The sequence below is a fragment of the Gobius niger genome (assembly GCF_951799975.1).
Source record: "Gobius niger genome assembly, chromosome: 15".
Lineage (NCBI taxonomy): Eukaryota > Metazoa > Chordata > Actinopteri > Gobiiformes > Gobiidae > Gobius > Gobius niger.
Window position 1 is genome coordinate 5,154,209 of NC_136866.1, and position 19,815 is coordinate 5,174,023.

A 19,815-nucleotide genomic window follows, 5' to 3' on the forward strand; every position below is an offset into this window, starting at 1 on the left:
CGAGCACATTTTCTGCAGTTTGGCTTTACCCGAATCGCGAAGCTTCTTGAAAAAAAAAGTGTCAAAATAGCGACACAAACGTGAAGAAAACAAAGCCAAAAAGTAGCCCAAAAAAGTCACAAAAGAGCGACAATAAGGAAGCAAAAAATGTAAGGAAAAAAAGCGATAAGAGTGCAGCAAAAAAAAGAGACAAAAAAGCCACAAAAGAGTAACAAAACTGTGACAAAAACAATAAATAAAGCCATGGAAGAAAAATCAACAAAAGATCAACAAAAAAATAATAAGAATGTGACAAAAAAAGAGATGAAGGTGGCAAAAATGAGCTGGAAAGCGCAAGGAAAAAGATCAGTTTGTACCGTAGATCAGGTTTCTAGGTCTTAGCTTTCAAATGAGGCATTACACTGGCTTATAGGTTGTAAGCTCGTAGATTTGGGTAATGCCAAAGAGAAAAATGTGCTTGGTTCAGGTGGAGGTTTCACCAAGAAGTCTCACTGAGAGTTTCCAGTCAGAAGGTTTGAGGGAAGTGTCGAGGATGGACACAATAAGGTGCACCTTGACCTTAACAATGGTGGGTCATTAATGCGTTCAAAAGCAAAAACAAAAAAGTAGCTTTGAAAATCTGGCCTGTGCGTCAGATAGTGGGGCAGGATGATAAAACGCACACTCATTCAAGGACGCGTAAGAGGAGAACAAATTTCCACCTTGTGCCCCGTCCCATCTGCTGCTCCACAACACTCCGCTGAGGGCTGGTGTGGCTGCTCCGCTCTGTGTCACGCTGCCTGGAGCTCAAGCAGATAACGCTCCTTTGTTATCACTGTGAGCAGGCCCATAAAATTAATCATCTCAGAGGATGATAAATTACTTTCAACGGCGCAGGGAAAGATTAGCAGGTTTACGGATTCAGTTAGCGAAGAGAGTCATTTGCCGTACATCGTTTTTGCATCATGGTTAGCAGTTTATTGGGTTCAGAGACATTCTAAAGCTAACATACAGATACACTATAGCATTTGAATCTGTGTGCCGTTACCCTGAACTCTGTTTGGCCTCTGCGATTGTGGAGAGGGCGAAGGAGATTGTCAGCTCTGTGTGCTTTAGCGCTGACCTGCTGTTGGCACATATACAGTCATTCACTGTCATCCAGTCTGACCACAGCTCACCAAACACATGCCTCTGGGTAACACATTAACATCTCGACAAAATATTCAGCTCAAAAACACAATTTCACTTCCACAGTCTTGTAGAACAGACCTTACATACTGCAGCCCACATGTCTTGTCTCATCAATGAACACAGATAGAGCAAACGCAGCACGATCACACCAGTATTCACAATTCAAAGTCTATATTGTCATTCCTGCCACATAGAATAGATGTGAGACTAAACTACACATGTGCAGCAGCTTTACCGACTAGGCAATCATCACGGCGCACACTGAGTCATGGGTTTATCTCGCGGGACAGGGGATCTGGTCAGCTGTCAGGGCGCTGATGGTCTTGCCGTGGAGCGACTGAGGAGTCACGCAGCGGAGGGAGGGGGACACCATGCTCTGAGTTTGGCCCAAATACTGCGCCAGGGAGCTGATGTTACAGTCGCAGTGCCACGGGTTGTCATGGAGGTGCAGCTTCTTCATGCCTGCCAAGAAACAACAAGGGGGTCAAGTCGATGTTAAGAGTTACAGATTTTAGCTGTTGAAGGTCCTACCTGTCAGGGAAGCAAATGAGTTCCCATCGAGAGATTTCAGTCTGTTCCCGCTGAGGGCCAGCTGAGAGAGAAGAGGCGTCTTCCTGAACATGTCCGGAGGAAGGCTCTCCAGCTCGTTATTCCTCAAATACAGCTCCTGCAACAACACACAGCGTCTTAATGGAACAGGTCATCGGAAACATTGGGGTTGTTTCTATTCGAGAAGACAGTATCAAAACACATCGTCAGGAAGGTTGACCTGTAGATTGGCGAGGCCGTCTAAAGCCGTGGTGCCCAGTGTGCGTAGGAGGTTGTTGTCCAAGACCAGCATCTCCAGAGAACGCAGTGGTTTGAACACTCCGGCTGGAAGAGTCTTCAGACTAGGATTCAACAACAAACATGCTGATAAAGGGTAGTTGGCGTCAGAATCATTGACATCGTGAGACAGCTCTTGCTACCTGTTGTTGTCCAAGTTGAGGAAGAGCAGCTGCCTGAGTCCGTTGAAGGCTTTGGGCGATATGGTGGTGATGCGGTTCATGGAGAGGTCCAGAACCTTCAGGACAATGAGGGGTTTGAAGACGTTGGGCTGGAGGGCGCTGAGCGAGTTCAGAGGGAGGTCCAGCTCCGACAGATTCTTCAGGCCCACGAACATGTCGGGCTTCACAGATCCGATCTCGTTCTGCCCCAGCATCAGGAAACGGAGACTTCGGAGTTCCTGTGACGAAAGTGTGCTGCTTACTGAGGAGGAGAAGGCTATAGAGTAAAGCCACTGCTCATCAGACGTGCTACTCATAACTATTCTGGAGACCCATAAGTGTTAGATGGGATGGAAGGCTGGGAATTTCAATGGCGATAAAGGTGAAAAAAAAAGACTGAATTCGTTTAAAGTGTATTTGTAGAGAACCATTTCGTTTGTACACTACACTGCAAAGATTCTTAGAGAGGATAAAAAAAACTGACAAAAAGCTTTATATTATTTCCATCTGTTTTATTTTTCTTCCATAATAATGAAAAGGTTCACAACCTCGCAATGATTTGTTACCTGCAGTCCTCGGGAAGGGAGCGTGGTGATGTGGTTTCCGTACAGTTTCAACAACATCAGGTCCTTAGCACCAGAGAAAGCCTGAGGGTGGATGGATTTGATGGCATTTCGCTCCAAGTTCAGACTTTCAATTTTGGGAACAGCTTTTAAAAAAGCAGCCTTCAGATCGGTTATTCCGTTTTCACCTGAGAACATATAACGGTTAGCAAAATGCCTTTTCTCAAGGCACCTTCACTGCTTCATTGGTGGCCATAACTCACCTAGTTTGAGGATCCAGGAGTCGGCCGGGAGGTTGGAGGGGAAGGTGAGAAGGCCTCGTTTATGACAGTTGACCTCTGATCTCCCGGGGCGGGACTTCTGGGAGCACTTACAGGAATCAGGACAGGCCTCCACACACTGCGTCAGCCAAAGCACCCCCAGCATCACATAGAAAACGAACAACATGGTTTCTGAGGGACAGAGAAGGGTTCAGTCAGAATTAGAGACAAGAGTTAGAAACAACTCCATTTGTTATCAATATATTATCATAACTTTGAAAATGCTTGAAGTAATCCTTTGATGCTGATTTTGAGAAGGTTTGGAATTGTCTTGAAATAAGATTGTCAATGGATCGAGCATTAATTTGCTCAAAAGAAGACAGAAAAAAACTTGAAATGAGACAAAAAAGTCAGAGACTGTCTAGTTCCATTGGTAATTCTCATTTCAGAACAATTTCTGAAAATTCAAGCACTTTTAAGTAATTTTTGTCCAAGATAAGATTTTATTTTTTTCGAGCAGTTTAGTTGAGTAAAGCTATCCATCAACTTTGATGACAATATTATGTGTTTGCTTATTCTGCATTTTGTGATCGTTATTTAATGCTGTAACTTAACAACGTTATTACTATATTTATACATAAAATACTAACTAACACTGCAAAGTGACTTATTTTGTCTCACTTTTGAAACAAAAAACTAATCTAAAAAATGAAAAGTTTATCATTAAACCGTCTTCTACTCCTCCCAAAGTCAATTGGCCTTTTTCCACCGGACTTTCAAGGACATTGCATTGTCATCCAATGCAAATGCAGCTAGAAAAGATATAATGTAACTTACCAAAACTGCAAAAATGTCTTGATTGAAATCCAACTATTGCATCCCTGTTCCTGTCAGATGAGTTGTATTTCTTTTTTTAATCAGTTTTTAGTGGTGATTAATATTAGCTGTGGTGTCTGTCTGAAGCTTCTGCCTCAGAGAGGACTGTCAGGTTCAAATGTTGCCTGTCCAGGTAAAGTAACACGGTCCGCCTCCTCAGACATAAAAACCTAGTGTGAATTTCACAGGGACATGATTCCAGTCGTCTCACAGATCCCATCGAAATGTCGCATCTTTTATCCAGCGTTTATACTGGAGGTCATTCAAGGTGCCCCCTGACCATTTAGAAATTGCATTACGTCTGAAAGATTAGTTGTTCCTGAATTTGACCCCATTTTTCATTTGGAACAAGCGCACATAAACAATAACACACATTTGTCCAATTAAAATGACCAACCAAAGCAAACAACACAGGCAACACGCTGATATTTTAAAAGTTTTTATAATAAAAAAAAAAAATCATGTTCATAGCTGCCATTCCTGACAATATGTAATAAAAAAAAAGGCTAATACAAAATGCAACTGACTAAAACTGCATAATGAATAGTTATTAAATTGTCATAAATGGCGTCTGCTGCACATTCACATGAAAAATGACCCAAATGTACAGATTATAAACATATACAGTGGTGCTTTATACATACAAACAAAACAACAAATGTAGACTTTTTGTTTTTTGTAAATAAACAGATTGGATAGTGAATTCATTTAACGCTACAGTTCTGGTTTCATGTCGATAAGCTCAGTACGTGCATTCTGGAAATACATTGACCAAATAATACTTGAATATTTAGCAAAGACTCTCCCTGAACTGTATTATGCCCTCCAAATCTCACACTTTGCTACACTAAAGTTTCAAAGGACATTTAAAATAATAATAATACAATTTTTAAAAAATCTTAAAACTGGCCCCATAAAACGTCATGGAACATTGCTTTGTATTATTGATAAACTAACCTGGCAATAATTTGACTAAAAATACTGTATTCATCACAGTGTTAGTAGAATGGCGACATCTTGTGGTCAATACTGAAATTGCGATCATTCGAAATCAATGTGTCTTTGGTTTCCACAACATTAATCAAATCATTGTATGGCTTTATATTTACAAAAGACCAGGACGGAGGTTGAATAGGATTTTTTTCTTTTGCATAGCTCGAGTGATACATTTACAAACACTGCCCCCTTTTGGCAGGTGAGCAAATCCTGCATTTTATACAGTAACTACGATAAATACCCATGAAAAAAAAACAGACACCAAAATGGCTTCTTTGGATTACAGCTGGCTGGGTGAATGTCTCTGTATTGCACATGACAACAGAAGGAATGGAGGTTTATGAAGTCTGTAGATATGTTTTGAGTTGTAGCGTCTCGTCCACTGATATCCTGCCGTGGTAAAAACTCAGTCCACTTAAAAGCTCGATGTCCCGGACTCGGGCTGTATGAAACTTCATCCACTCCTCCGCCCCGTGCTCTGCCAAACCCAACTGTGAACACAAGGTAAAAACATCGTATAAACTTTTAAAAAGGCAATGAGACACAACTTTTCGGCACTACTAAGAGAAGGGAGGGGTTAAAGGAATAGGCCACCGTTTTTACATACTGAGATATGTTCTTACCTTAGCTTTGACGAGTTCTTTAGGACCTGTCTGGTCTTTACCCGTGCCTTCAGTCACGTTCGAAATCCGCGCAGTAATCTTCACTTTACTGCGCGGATGCCAAATTACTCCTGGTATTATTACGCCTTACAATATAGTCCCCCCTTTTATCCGCTTAGAAAATCCACATTGTTTAATTTTGTAGTGTAACTTTGTAGTGTAACACTTCACGTAACCATATTTAAATAGGGAAAACGTGGAAGAGCTTGGTAGCTTCTATCTTGACCTGTTTTGGAGCTATAGTGGAGAGAGGGAGAGGCTAAATGCTAACGCCGTCTGCGCTGTGTTTACGTGACTGAAGGCACGGGTGAAGATCAGACAGGTCCTAAAGAACTCGTCAAAGCTAAGGTAAGAACATATCTCAGTATGTAAAAACGGTGGCCTATTCCTTTAAGGTGAAAGGTACCAGTATGCCAAAGCCAGAGCAGTACATTTTTCCTTGGCTCATCAAACGCACAAAAGGAAAGTGATTTTACTCACGCCACAGTTCTCGCTGTGGTCTGGTCTGTGGGGCAGGATGAAGGACTGGACTCTGAGAGGTCCAGAGCAGGACCCTGGGCTCTGACTGGAGTTCCCGCAGCTCGTCAGGATCAGGAAGAAATGTGTCGGGGTCGGTGCCTGGGAACTGGGAGAGAGGACAACATCACTATGGCAACGTGAAATGACTAAAAAGAGGTAATACAGAGGCAAACATGGGGCAGAAGTCTAACAATGTAAGTTTTTAGTTGATCTGCTTTCACAATAAGATCATTTTCTGCATTCACATACACAACGTACACATGTTGCAAGAATAACAGCCCCGTCTTTACAGCAGATGCATGTGAAGATGTAAACATTTTCTATATTAATGGGAAATGGAAATGACGGTGAGACAGTGTAATACAAGGAAACTCACTCTGCAATTGGTTTTGGTTTGTCCACATTTCCGTCAAAGTCTTCGTCAAATATAGGCCCGCTGATGATGTTCACTCCGTTCAGATGCTGGGAATATTTCGGAAGCAGGGTGCTGTGGACGTGCTCCCAAACGGCTGAAAAATAAACAAGTAGTGATATAGATGGAAATTTAATATGCAAGAGTAGAAGGCCAGTTGCTGATATGACACATCCAGTGAGAAATACACCATAATGTAGCCCATAATGGAAATTCAGGGGGAGAAAAAAAGACACTTCAGGACTATTAGCAGAAGTGCACAGCAGGGTGAGGGAGCAAGAGAGGCCAACCATGCTGCACAATGCTCCTGTTACCACAAGAGGACAGCATTACTTCATTTTGTAGGCCTACATTAATCGTTACTTCACTGTTTATTTGTCAAACCTGGGGCTGAGTATTCCCCCAAAAGCAACAAGTCGAGACAAAGCCGGGACATGAAAGCGAGTGAGGATCTGCTGAGTAATCCCAACGCCTGGGATTGTGAAAAGTCAATTATAAAGCAGGAAGCAACAGGCTCTGGGGGGGTTCACGTCACAGTGTTGACTACATGGGAATATTGTGTTCATGTGTGTCATTTGGAACATTTCACTGGCTTAGTCAATGAAAATAAATGTGTTGCCGCATCTTGCATGTTCTTGCATGAATCTTATGTGACACATTTTCAACTGAAGTCAAAACTGTCTCTCACTATGGGGCATTTAGATCCATCATAATGTACAATAAAGATAAATGAAAGACATAATGTTAAACAGAACATTATTTTACAGCATAAAACAGACTAAACTATTTGAAATGACACATCATTATAAAACATGATGTAGATCGTTGTTCCTGTTGCACAAAAGATTTCAGTCTCTGTTGCCAGTGGAGTTCAGACGTGACATATAACATAGTTTTAACAGCGACATGTCGATACAGCACCAAACATGAAGCAATGAAACGTCTCATAAGTCAGTAAGTCCCTCTTCAAAGCTCTGCGCTGATGATTAATTCATGCATCAGCTCATTTAGCGTGCTTTGCCTATAGTTTCCAGTGAGAGATGCATATTTGAAGCGCGACTCACCGGTAAAAGCTGGAAACATCGGGACCATGTTGCTAGTGAGAAGTGAGTCCGTCTGAGGACCGTTGATATTCAGATCTGAGACAAAACGTCAGAAAAAGAAATTAGACAAAATCATCTTTAAGCATCACCCACTATTACTAATACAAGTTTTGTAGCTAATTATCAGCACATCTTCTATGCACCATTTAGTCTTCCACTTATGTCACCAAAGGGTTAAGGCTAAACATGTTTTCCCTAAGTGTGTCCCATGTGGGCAGCGGTAAGAAAAGGAAGCCATGTTGCTTTAATGACTTTAATAGATTACATATGTCCTTCACGCTTCCTGAGAGGTCATTCTGGGCTAAGTCGGGCTCAGATGAATTCCCAAATCATGAAGCACTAGAGACTATATGTTTCTCCAAAAGAGTGGAAGCTTTAACAGAGAGGACAACTCCTGTATAAATCTACTGAGGACAATAAAAGTGTAAAAAAGCTTTGGCATAGGTTGAGAAAAAAAAGGCCTTTGTCTTCCTCCAGGTCACCACTTTTGAACCTCTTTACCCCGCCTTAACTGAGTGCATTTTGGTTTTACCCAAATCTAAAAGCGCTCGTAGCTCACAGCCCATATACCACTTTTTGTTACTTTTCTGTAACTTTTTGTCACTTTTTTGTTGAGTTTTTCTGACTTTTTTGTCATTTTTTTGTCACTTTTTTGTCACTTTTTTGTCACTTATTTCTTGAGTTTTTGTTACTTTTTCATTTTTTGACACTGTTTTGTTGAGTTTTTTTGTCACTGTTTTAGTCATTTTTTGTTACTTTTTTGTTGAGTTTTTGCTACTTTTTGTCATTTTTGTCACTTATTTCTTGAGTTTTGGTTACTTTTTTAATTTTTTGTTGAGTTTTTGTCACTTTTTTGTAATTTTTTTGTTGATTTTTTGTCGTTTTTTGTAATTTTTTTGCCACTTTTTTCTCACTTTTATGTCATTTTTTGTCACTTTTTTGTCACTTTTTTATTGAGTTTTTGTCATTTTTTTGTCATTTTTGTTGAGTTTTTGCCACTTTTTTGTTGACATTTTGTCACTTTTTTGTTACTTTATTTGAGTTTTTGTCACTTTTTTGTCCATTTTTGTTACGTTTTTCATTTTTTGACACTTTTTGTTGAGTTTTTGCTAATTTTTTTGTCACTTTTTTGTTACTTTTTAATTGAGTTTTTGTCACTTTTTAGTTGCGCTTTCGCCACGTTTCCGTATTTTGCCACTTCTCTGTCACTCTTTGGTTACATTTTCATCCTCATCTTCATCGCTACTTTCACACTTTTTTTCCAGAAGCTTTCAGATTTGGGTAAAGCCAAGTAGGAGAAAATCTGCTGGGTTCAGGTGGGGGTTAAGAGGTTAAAGGGCGAGAGTTGGACAAACCGGAATAAAGACTGTATAGTGTTTTGCTCTGTTAAAGAAGCTAAAATTGAATCTGCAGGGAATCTCTTTTTCAAACTACACCTAATAATCCAAACAATCTGGAGGCACATTCCTTTCATTGTCCGACCCTTCACCTGTGCCCCGTACAATAAACTACAGCCTGACACAAGCGACGGCTGGGCCCTCCGCGGTGCAGAATGCAGCTTTAGATTGATGTCACTTTGAATTGGACGCCCCGTGAGCGCTGATAGCTGTGTCCTGTTTAGGGTCTCACTCACTGGGCGGGTGCAGCAGCCCGAAGGTTAGCTCGGTGCCGTTTCCGTAGCGACTGCACATCTGGGATTGGGATGGGGCGATCCGGACGTCAGCGCGCACACAATGGACGTCTGCAGGATCCACTTTGGCCTAAGAAAATGAGAGGAAAAAAAAAGAAAGAAAAGAAAAGACAGCGAGGTCGATGAGTATTGGACGAAATATGGTCTTACGCAAGAAAACTTTGGGTCAGCGGGGACAAACAGAGAATGCCACGAATGTCCCTTTGGGAGAAGACTCGCTGTATTGCTGCGGCGGAGCGAAAACGTTGCTGCTGAAAATGTCAATTAAAGTGAACTTAAGAATGCAATAATTCTACTGCAGACGCAAAAAGTAGATGCACATAAAAATGGCTATTTTTAATGGAATGGGGAAACCAATGCATTCTTTCTGGATCAAAACCAACCTCTTACCTCCCGCCTGAACCAAGGGCATTTTCTCTAGTTCAGCTTTACCAAAATCTAAAAACTTCTGGACCGGAGAGCAACGGTGTAATGCTTCATTTGAAAGCTAAGATTTCTACAAAACTCATCATCACTTGTTTGTTACGTCGTCCCTGAGATTCTGTCACATTTTTGGAGCATTATTGTTGTGTTTTAGTCACGTTTTCGTCACTTTTCTGACATATTTTTGACACTTTGTTGCCTTTCCTGCACATTTTTGTCGCTCTTTTGTCACTTTTTGTTTTGCTTTTTCATCACTTTTTTTTTTCATTGTCTTTTTTTCATATTTTTGTTCATGTTTTCATTCATTTTTTTTTTTCACGTAGCATTTTCGTCCTCATTATTAACACTATTTTGATGCTTTGTTTTTTTAAGCCTTTAGATTTGGGTAAAGCCGAACTGGAGAAAATGTGCTCGGTTCGGGTGGGGGTTAAGAGGTTAAAGTAATTGTAATTCATTGAAAATGTTTGAAAAAAAAATGTGTGTTGGCCCATTGGTGTATTTGCACAGCAACAGTTAAGGAAGATCAGGCAGTAAAATAACAAACATCAATAAAATGTCAAAGCAGGAAAAAACAAGTCACTTTTGTCTAGCAAAATATCTTCAGTATAAAACCTTAAAGGGACTATACGGAGTTTAAAAATGTTAAAATTATGTATTATCCTCCCCCTGTTCACCACAACTGCCTCTAAAATCCTGCACTGTCACTCAAAACGTTGTTACTTCGGGTCCGAATTACCGTCATGCACAAGCTAAATATAGAAAGTGCAGTTACACGTATGACCTGAGGTGGCAGTAGTGAGTATAAAATGTCCAACTTGCATCCAGCCCTTTTAACAAGGACTATTAAACTTGGAAACATGGAACGTTTTATCATTTTCATAAGAGAGAGAGCTGTACAACACTAGAAAGACCTGGTTTAGTCACATCTTCATTTACGCTCAATCTAAACCACTAAATAACAAAGCGCTTGCAGTGTTTGCACATATAGTTGTGCGCAGATGAGTTACAGTCGCTGTCGTGTAGTCACTAACAACCTCCACAGCCTCCTGCCAGGTCCCAAAAACCAGAACCTGAACCCAAGCCAGGACTGTCTCGGTCTCCACTGCTAAGTTTGGACAGCAACAAGCAGGCCCCGGCAGGGTGGAAGAAGTCGCATTCAATATAACACAGATGCTTTTCTATGTGGATTTCAACATTCTAGAGTAGCTTTATTGATACTCTAAAGCACGGGTCTCCAAGTAAATTTACCTGGGGGCCAAAATATATCAGGAGTGTATTGCCGGGGTCCATAAACAAAAGCTAGAGTAAGGAAAGTTTTTTCCAATAAATTGTCTTATGGCTGGTATACACTATGATTTTTTTTGTCTTATAAGATTTCTAGATGTCACATTGCGCGACGTGGGGATGGTAAAATCGTAAGCTGCACTCGTCTCCACTGTGTGATCGTTCAAAGAGACAACCGTAGCTACGATCAAAGTTTTGTCGTAGCAGTTTCAGGCTTCAGAAGGCGTGTCTTTAGCTGAAGCAAGCACAACATGCTAGTGGTGTTTATTTCGGCGGAAAAGTCCAGAGAAAGTCCCGGAAAATGTGTAGTCGGACCCACTCATGCCCGGCCTCAGTTGCTGCTGTGGCTCTGGCGGCTGTGCAGCATGGGCTCATATGTTGATGGGACACTTACAGAGATCCCCTCTGCAGCAAGAGAAGGCTCACTCTACGACTAGTGTTCCAAAATATCAGACACTGCCTATCAGACACGGTCGGTCGTAGCTCGTCTTCGGTCGTACGACGGTTCTATTTTAAATCTTTTTCCCTGTCTCACTGTACAACCTAAGACCTGCAATTTTCAGCTACGACCTAAGATTTTTCTCATGCCTCGTGATCGTAAGTCACAGATGGGCAAAATCGCACGGTGTACACCCGCCATTACACTTGTGTTGCACTTTACAAGCTTGTGTCTCAAGTTTCTGCTACAGGGATCTCCAACCAGTAGCTTTTCTTTTTATTCTAAAGATTTGAACAGAATCTGCAAACATTTAGGTACATAAAGTGAAGTACATGGACAAAATCCAAGTCATTTTCTTTAATATTGTTGAAATATCTAGACACTTACTACTTTTCATTGACATACTCAGGAATTTGTGCTTAACAAGTCATGGGCCGGATTGAATCATCTCACGGGCCTGTTGGAGACCCCTGCTCTAAAGATATGTTTCCACCGTTCTACTTTCTATCCAGGCTGTAAAACATAACACAGCATATGGTGCACACACGCTCACCAGGGGCGGTATGGTGTATGAGACCCAGAGGGGCAGGAGTCTGTCCTGGCTGTATCCACTGAGGAAGTCCTTGTGATGGAGCAAGCAGAAGCGGATGTCGGGTTGGACCACGTGAGGAGTGCCAAACGGGTGGTGCTGCCTCCGCAACTGGGCTTTGGTGGCTGCAGAAGAAATATAAATACGTTTAAAACAACAGAAAAATGCAGTGAATCAAAACAGTATGACAATAACAAAAGAAGGCTCTCACCAGAGTCAATGCTGAGGAGTTGAAGGTTCATGCCCTTTTGCTGGAAAAAGTGTAAAATAAGGCTGATAAGATGCCAGAAAAGGTTTGTGTTTTTATTAGAGAATGATAGAAAACCTTAGTAGAAAAATTCACTTCATGGCTACTGTATTATGTTATTTTGAACTGACAGTCAGAGAGCAACAAGTGCGTTTTCAAATACCATGTCCTCAGTTTGGTCAGAACAGGAGCACTGGCGGTCATCCGAGGGGGTGGGGTCAGACGCATCACAAGGCGTGTCATGTGACAGCGGGGCGGGGTGCACGGGCTGGTATAACGTCGTCTTCAGGAGGTGGTTCAGGCTGCCGTGGGTCCCGTTGTTCGGAGACGGACGGATACCCAGGAGGTCTGGAGGAGAGAAATGTGGAAAATCAGAAACCAGTGAGATCAGATCAAGAGGAAAGGGGGAAAAAAGTACAATAATGAGTATAAGCTTAATATAGAATAAAAACTGACTTACCACACATGAGGTTGTACACTTCAATGTTCTCAAAGGGTGGGACAACAGTCTTGTGTTTGAACCCAGGTCCGTAACCGATGAAAATAGCCTTCAGAAACAGACACACATTTGAAGTCAGCGTTCGGACGATTTAAGCTCCAAACTGGACTCAACTGTTTGCGGATTTGCACTCAAAGTATGTCTGTAAATATACTGTAAGCTGCCAAATATGTTGTGCAAGTTCAAGTGTAAAATCAACATTTAGGTCACATTTGAAATAGCCTGAAATGACCTGTATGACATGTCAGTCAACAAAAAGCTCAAGTTGCAGAATATGTAAACATCTACAGTATATGTGGGTCAGCTGAGGCTGTTACTGAACTTATGCATAATTCTATACATAATGTCTACGCAAGCTCATTACGCCGAGGTAAATCCAAGTTCAAGCTGATGCAAAAAAGGCAGGTTTCTTTTCAACATTCAGACGCTGTGGGACTGAACAGGAAGAGAGAGAGAGAGGGAAATTAACATAAGCTGCAACATAAAGATGCATAAGCAAAACTCATCTATATGTTTCATGGCTACTGTTGTGAGGACACAGCCAGATCCAGATTTCTTTATACATTGTAAGGGATCTCTGTTGGCTTTTTGCAAGTACAATGAAAACAGAAGAACATAAAATGAATCATTATCCGGACACACTTCCCGTTATCCTGTGTCCCACCTGCATGTTCTTGAAGACGTTATCGGAGCCGTGGAACCCCCCAGAGCAGTACTTCACATCCTTCCTGCTCCTAGAAATACAAAAACGGGCAAGATGTAAAGTGTCTTATTTTCAGAACGTGACCCCAGGACATGAACAAATAAAATGCTGTTGTTTATTGAGCCTCATTTGATCTCACGTCTTGAAACAATTTTCTCTGATTGGGTAATTGGCGCCTTTTAAATCTCCAAAAACAGAGTTGCTAGTCATTGTAAACACGGAGTGATTAGGTTGGCAACTGTCTGTGTGCACGAGGTTACATTTTAGAGGACATTTTTAACTTCTGATCCCCCGCCTGAACCGAGGGCATTTTCTCCAGTTCAGCTTTAATCAAATCTAAAAGTTTCTCGACTATAGAGCAACCATGTAATGCCTCATTTGAAACCTAAGACCTACAAAAGTCACATTTTTGTCGTCTTTCTGGCACGTTTTTGTCATATTTTTGTTGAGTTTTTGTCACTTTTTTGTCGTGTTCTCGTTGCTTTTTGTCATATTTTTGCTACGTTTTTGTCACTTTTTTTGTTACTTTTTTGTCACGTTGTTGTCGCACTTTTTTCACATTTTGGTCACGTTTTTGTTGCATTTTTGTCGCATTTTTCATGTTTTCGTCACGTTTTTGTCGCTTTTTGTCATAGTTTTCTTACGTTTTTGTCACTTGTGCTACTTTTTTTGTCACGTTGTCGCACTTTGGTCACTTTTTTGTCATGTTTTAGAGTCATTTTTGTCACTTTTTTGTTGTGTTTTTGTGTTGCTTTTTATGTCAAAACTTAAATTTAGTCTTTATAGACGTTTTTGTCGCTTTTTGTCATATTTTTGTTACATTTTTGCCGCTTTTTTGTTGTATTTTTGTCTCCTTTTTGTCCATTTTTTGTTGTGTTTTTGTGTTGCCTATTTCATGTTTTCATCATTTTTTGTCGTATTTTTTTTGCATTTCCGGCACATTTTTGTCACATTTTTGTTGCATTTTCATTGGCATTTTTGTCACTATTTTGATCCTTTTTAAATCTTTTAGATTTGGGTAATGCCAACTGGAGATAATGTGCTCGGTTCAGGTGGGGGTTAAAAGGTTAAACATACATTAGGCTTGTTCCATTTTAATTCCCTTACTTGTTTATGAAAACCTTAATCCTTTATTGGTTTTATGGAAAGTTCTTCTTTGCATGAAAGACAGTGTGTATCCTGTACAATTGCTTGTGAAAGAGTAATTTTGTCCTTGCAGCAAGCGATACAATAATAATCTCTCCACTTGTTAGTTGGCAACACTTAAATATAAAACATTGTATTTGTATTACTTTTGGCATGCTCCAAATAACACCCATTATCTCAAACTTGGTACTAACTTTCTTTCTCCTCCCCCCTGGACAAAATCTGTATACAAAGTGATAAGCCACTCACATCGCAGCCTGCCAGCCCTCCTTCATGTACAGGTGGCCCCTCTCGATGCGCTCGTGGTGGGCGAAGTGAAACCTTTTGGGGAGGTGCTCTTTGAGGTAGGGTCTCATCGGCTGGTCATGCGTCCTGCACTTAACACCACACCAGAACAATCAACACGCAGCCGCACACGGGGCCGAGACATGACCGTGTTTGACATAGGCTCAAGGAAGCAGAAAAACATTCGGTCCTCTCCCGGGGCACAAAAGCGTGGAAATAGTTGGCATGCCGAGAGACTGAGGTTCAGAACTACGAGGTCAACGTGGGTTAACAGGAATGAATCAGAGAAAGAAAAAGACAATAAACACAGAACAAAAGTGGGACAAAACAGTAGTTGCCATACCGACAGACGCTTCACCAGGCCTTCGTAGTCAACTGTAAAGAACGAAAAGAAAAAAGATTTAAATTCAACAAAGCAGTCAAATTTACAAACAGAAAGAAAGGGCAGTTTTATGGAAGGTAAGAGAACTATCTACAAATGATGCAAAATTACATTATAAACTACTTTGTCACGTTCCAACAAAATCCACACATAGAACTCATAGAAGGGGGCGTGGCCTGGCCAAGGGGAAAAATAGAATCACTTTTTTGGTTCGTTTTGTCAGACACTAAGGTTAGAGATGTTAAAGATCTTTTACCTTTACATGTTTCAGCCGCCATCTGCAGGCCGTCATCAGAAGTATCCTAGAATTAGCCCGATGCTAACATGTAGCATTCTCCGTCTTTTAATGTATTTATGGGCTGTTGAACCACTTTGCTCCTCTCCATGTCTTTGTATCTTTATTTAGTAGAAAACTAGATTCATAATTCAGCATTTGTTAAAGTAGTTTTTGAATAATTAGAGAAAGTTTAGATTTTTTTCAAAATTGTTTTCCCCCTTAACTGTTTTCAAACATGACCATATATGGACGATTCCAAATGGGGAGGAGCAAAGTGGTTCAACAGTCCATAAATACATAAATAATGGAGAATGCTAACTTGATGCTACATATTAGCATCGGGCTAATGCTAACATTAGCTAGCGCAAGCTACATTTGCCTTTTTTTTCACTTGTAAAGAACAGTCTGCTGTGAGAAAATATCCATATGGACCCGATTTACGCTTGACTATATTTATATGTGATAAATAAGTTCATATTCTACCAGAAAATGGCTAAAAAGAGTGAAAAATTGTGTTTCTGTAAAGATTCTATTTTCCCCCTCGGCGAAGCCACGCCCCCTTCTATGACGAGATGCCGTCTGTATCTATAGGGTTAAAGGTCCGCTATAAGTGGTTACAAACAAAGTGACAGTGAGTGATTCAGGGAAGCTGGGAATGGACAGTTTGGTATCAACAGGAACTCACATGTTGAATACTCCTCAGGAAGACGCGAGGGTCGGATCCGTGCGGCGGGACCCTGGATCACAGTGAAGCCCTCGGTGTCGTTGACGTACGACGACACAAAGGCGGCTTTATCACAAGTGGCTTCCTCCATACCTGAAGGAGAGAGGAGAGAGTCAATGTGTTGTGTTTACATCACTTTGGTCTCATTCTACTTCATTCCAATCACTGCATTATGTCCTCAGCCAATTCGACTTGTTGCAACCAAAAACATGTCTTCAGTCGAGTCATCTACAAAAGGGTTCAAAAGTGTGTTTTCAATTTACCAATAAAAAAAAGAAAGACTGGACTTGAGATTGACCAATGTTCTATTTGATTTCTAAACTCCAGATGGCTGATTAGCTGTGCCAATGTTTTTGAACTGATACATGTAGGGCCAATTTTAACAATTTCAAGCTAGTTCATAAGAAACAAGATTACCATTAACTAAATACGTGTAAATACCTGATCCTGCTGCATTAAAAAAGGTAAAAAATAACACCAGCAACACAATTTTTTAGGCATCTATAAGGACATTAAGTATTCAAACTAATACAGTTTTGTCTTTAACATAATGTAGAGGTTCAAGGCCAATAACTTATAGCCTAAAATAAGTAAATATTGGCTCGGTATGTAGTAAATAGATATATTTTATATTTATATATACTGCACATTTTGCACACAAGGCGCCTAACGATAAGAATGCCGTGAACTTACAAACTACAAGATATGGTCATGCAGCATGAAAATACATTTTAAATAAAGTTGTGAATTGCAACATTAGTCTAAAGCAGAACTTAGTAAGTCATGCCCCTAGAGGCCATAAGCACCACTGCAGGTGTCATGTTGCCTTTCTTTTTACTCATTAATTGTCTGTGTGAGTAAATACTGACAGAAAAGACACAGGGAGAGAGGGATATTGTACATCCAATTACACACTGGCGATCATTTTTTTCACTCAAACTTGGCTGTAAATACTGCTAAAGTGGTGCTAGCCTGCAGTTAGCTTTGCCCGTTAGCCTGTTCGTGTTTCCATTAGTGTGTATTGCGCCTCCGACCCGGTGAAGGGAAAGTTGCAAGGGTGTTTTACTGGCCAGAGACACCGGGGGAGATGAAAGACCCCACAATCATCCCATTAACACTTGTATTACCCCCAGAGCGACTACGAAAAGGATTCATTATGCTAAACAAGTTACTACGGTCATCTTAAAATTAAATCGTGTAACAAATATGTCTGCCCTAAACATGTGAGATTCTGCAAGCCAAAATTATACACTATTTTGACATGGAGTCTGGACTGAACTGACACAGTTGTGCTTTTTGTTTATTATCATGTGACGTATATACTGTAGTTCTGCAGCTGCTCTGAGAATCCTGGCCACAACTAAAATCCCTTTGGAACAATAAAGTATGTTTGGTTGAATTGCAAAGCTGTCCAGAGTAATAATAAATCACAAAACAACATAAACAAAAATGCGCCAACAACATTTTCCTAGACACTCGGAATAACAATTTGAAGTTGCGCCATTGTTTACTCTCTACGAGGAGACACTTGGCGGTCAGCTACGACTCCCCATTGACTTCCATTGAAATTTATATGAATAGAACAAACCCACTGCCTCTGTCAAAACCACTGTCACAGCCCTCCTAATTCACTGCAGATGTTGGGTGTGATGTCTCATTTATTTTTACATTTGTTGACATCCCGTCTTGGGTGTGACTTTCTCTCTTGTCATCATCGAACTACACTACCTCCTACATAAGCTAAAAAGAGCAGCGTTTGGAAGGTGTGATCCGAGAAGGGCACAGAAGTCCATGTGTTCTTGATGGAGGAAATTACAAGACGAGCGTTTGGCTGACTTATGTGAAAAGGGTCAGTCTCGGCGTCACCTAGAATTGCAAATATTACACAAGAATCTAAATACTGCGTAAGGAGGAGATTAAAGCAACATCTGGGGTATGTTAATGCATTAAAAGGAAAAACGTTCAATTAGGATTTACCGCAAGCACATCAAAGCCATTCTTATTCTCAATATGTGCCTCCTGAATAGAAACGAAAAAGCTGAACATCAAAGCTTTTTGTTTTATAACTAATATCTTTTCAAAATAGTTATATTAAATCCCTTTGAAGTTCACTACTGAAAAAATACTAAGTAAAGATTTAATGCCCTTTTAGTAGATACTTTTCCGGATCGCCTTGCCCTGATTTAACTTGATGTGAACTGATATGTGCAAACAATGCTGTGGTAACTTGTAAAGATGGGCTTCTCAAATGGGAACTGAGGCTGTTAATTACCCATAACAAAATATTCTGTATTTTAAGCGGCGAAAAGCCCACAGAACGTCGTGAACAATAGGATGAGGTCATGTGACTGAAACCCATGCATAATCCCATGTCTCACAGTCACGTGACTAGAAATGCAAGCGCGCGACATTTTGGAGGGAAACAAAAATGGCGAATGCAACGGAAAACGATCGCGATTCCACACAATCATGCAGCGTTTTTTTCACCTACATCTGTTACAACTCACTTACAAGGAAATGCGGCACTTCGATACGCAAACAAACTGTCATTGTTGGATATTACAGACCCACACACGCTTCTGCCCGAGTTATTTACTGACGTGAAGTTCTAGGTCAACATACCTTCACTCGAGTTTGGCGATATTTACATAGTATAGTTTCTTGATAGACTTTCCGTCTTCATACACAGGAAAATCATTAAAAGCATAAAAGCCTTTCTGCATACAGATATTTTGAGTCAGGATGGGGATCGAATACATCTGTATGGCAACCAAAAAGAAAGGATATTCTCATTGTTATGATAAGGTAAGTTACTTGACACTTCGCTAAACCAGCAGGCTAATAACACAGTAAAACATACCCAGCTTGTTGTATAGATCGCTCTTTCACAGATTAACGAACAGTAAATCTCACATTGACAGTAAATCCTTCTATGCTACAGCAGTTGTCAATAGGCTAATCATTTGATGAGATATTAGGCTGAAAAGTACAACTGCGCAACAAGTTTCAGGCATTTCAGCGGTTTTGAAATGTAGATTTGAAATGAAACGTTGGTGTGTTTATCTGGAGTTCATTAGCATGTGTCCCGATGGAGTAACTTAGTTGGCGTGACGTCATGCGGAAGGCACCTATAGGCCTTACTGAGCTCTCACCGTGATCAGAAACAACGATCAGGTTGACGCATTTGTGCAGGTTCCTCTCTTTGAGTCCGTCCATCAACATCCCCAGAATCCGGTCCACGTTTTCCAAGGCTTCTACCACCTGAAACACAACAGCACATCAATACTCTTTAATAACATTATATCAAAGTGCATGTATTTTCCCGTGTTCATTTAGAGGTAACAAAATAGTTAACCATAGAGTTTGCAAACATTCTCCTTTGGTTGTAAATGGTGAGTTTTGTCTTTCAGTTTCAGTATCCGTGCCTGACACGACTTTTTAATAATCTTGATTCTTTTATGTGATCTTCACACTGTTTTTCTAATAGATGGGCTGTTCATTTACAGCATCTTTAATGTGTTAACCATTACATCCTAATTGCTTTATTTTTTCTGTCTAAGGGAGACTATTTAGATCTGTC

The 19,815-nt window shown here is 40.6% G+C and overlaps 2 protein-coding genes across 2 annotated transcripts in view; both read right to left on the reverse strand.

Moving 5' to 3' along the window:
* Positions 1 to 1,318: 1,318 nt before the first annotated feature.
* Positions 1,319 to 3,165, reverse strand: LOC306975018 (uncharacterized protein). Its single transcript, XM_079572437.1, has 6 exons — positions 2,983 to 3,165; positions 2,723 to 2,907; positions 2,139 to 2,395; positions 1,940 to 2,060; positions 1,702 to 1,837; positions 1,319 to 1,632 (listed from the first exon to the last, which is right to left on the reverse strand). The coding sequence occupies exons 1-6, from the start codon at positions 3,143 to 3,145 to the stop codon at positions 1,445 to 1,447; spliced, it is 1,050 nt and encodes a 349-aa protein (XP_079428563.1). The 5' UTR covers positions 3,146 to 3,165; the 3' UTR covers positions 1,319 to 1,444.
* A 1,762-nt stretch (positions 3,166 to 4,927) lies between these two features.
* The window catches only part of enpp1 (ectonucleotide pyrophosphatase/phosphodiesterase 1), a 35,203-nt gene continuing 20,315 nt past the window's right edge, over positions 4,928 to 19,815 (reverse strand). The window contains exons 10-23 of the mRNA XM_079571803.1: positions 19,388 to 19,496; positions 16,197 to 16,328; positions 15,196 to 15,227; positions 14,817 to 14,944; positions 13,383 to 13,452; positions 12,680 to 12,767; positions 12,383 to 12,567; positions 12,184 to 12,223; positions 11,937 to 12,097; positions 9,181 to 9,307; positions 7,509 to 7,583; positions 6,409 to 6,541; positions 5,994 to 6,138; positions 4,928 to 5,342 (exon numbers count right to left, since the gene is read on the reverse strand). Of these exons, the coding sequence (XP_079427929.1) occupies positions 5,190 to 5,342; positions 5,994 to 6,138; positions 6,409 to 6,541; positions 7,509 to 7,583; positions 9,181 to 9,307; positions 11,937 to 12,097; positions 12,184 to 12,223; positions 12,383 to 12,567; positions 12,680 to 12,767; positions 13,383 to 13,452; positions 14,817 to 14,944; positions 15,196 to 15,227; positions 16,197 to 16,328; positions 19,388 to 19,496 (1,578 nt within the window). The 3' untranslated portion in view covers positions 4,928 to 5,189. The remainder of the gene's footprint in view (positions 5,343 to 5,993; positions 6,139 to 6,408; positions 6,542 to 7,508; positions 7,584 to 9,180; positions 9,308 to 11,936; positions 12,098 to 12,183; positions 12,224 to 12,382; positions 12,568 to 12,679; positions 12,768 to 13,382; positions 13,453 to 14,816; positions 14,945 to 15,195; positions 15,228 to 16,196; positions 16,329 to 19,387; positions 19,497 to 19,815) is intronic.

Bases quoted from the DNA above. Each gene is read 5' to 3' on its own strand.
- LOC306975018 (XM_079572437.1), bottom strand. From the start codon at position 3,145: ATGCTGGGGGTGCTTTGGCTGACGCAGTGTGTGGAGGCCTGTCCTGAT. The intron at 2,061-2,138 runs GTAGCAAGAGCT...GTTGAATCCTAG, and splicing joins CTCAACTTGGACAACAACAG to TCTGAAGACTCTTCCAGCCG. The intron at 1,633-1,701 runs GTAGGACCTTCA...GTTTCTTGGCAG, and splicing joins CTCATTTGCTTCCCTGACAG to GCATGAAGAAGCTGCACCTC.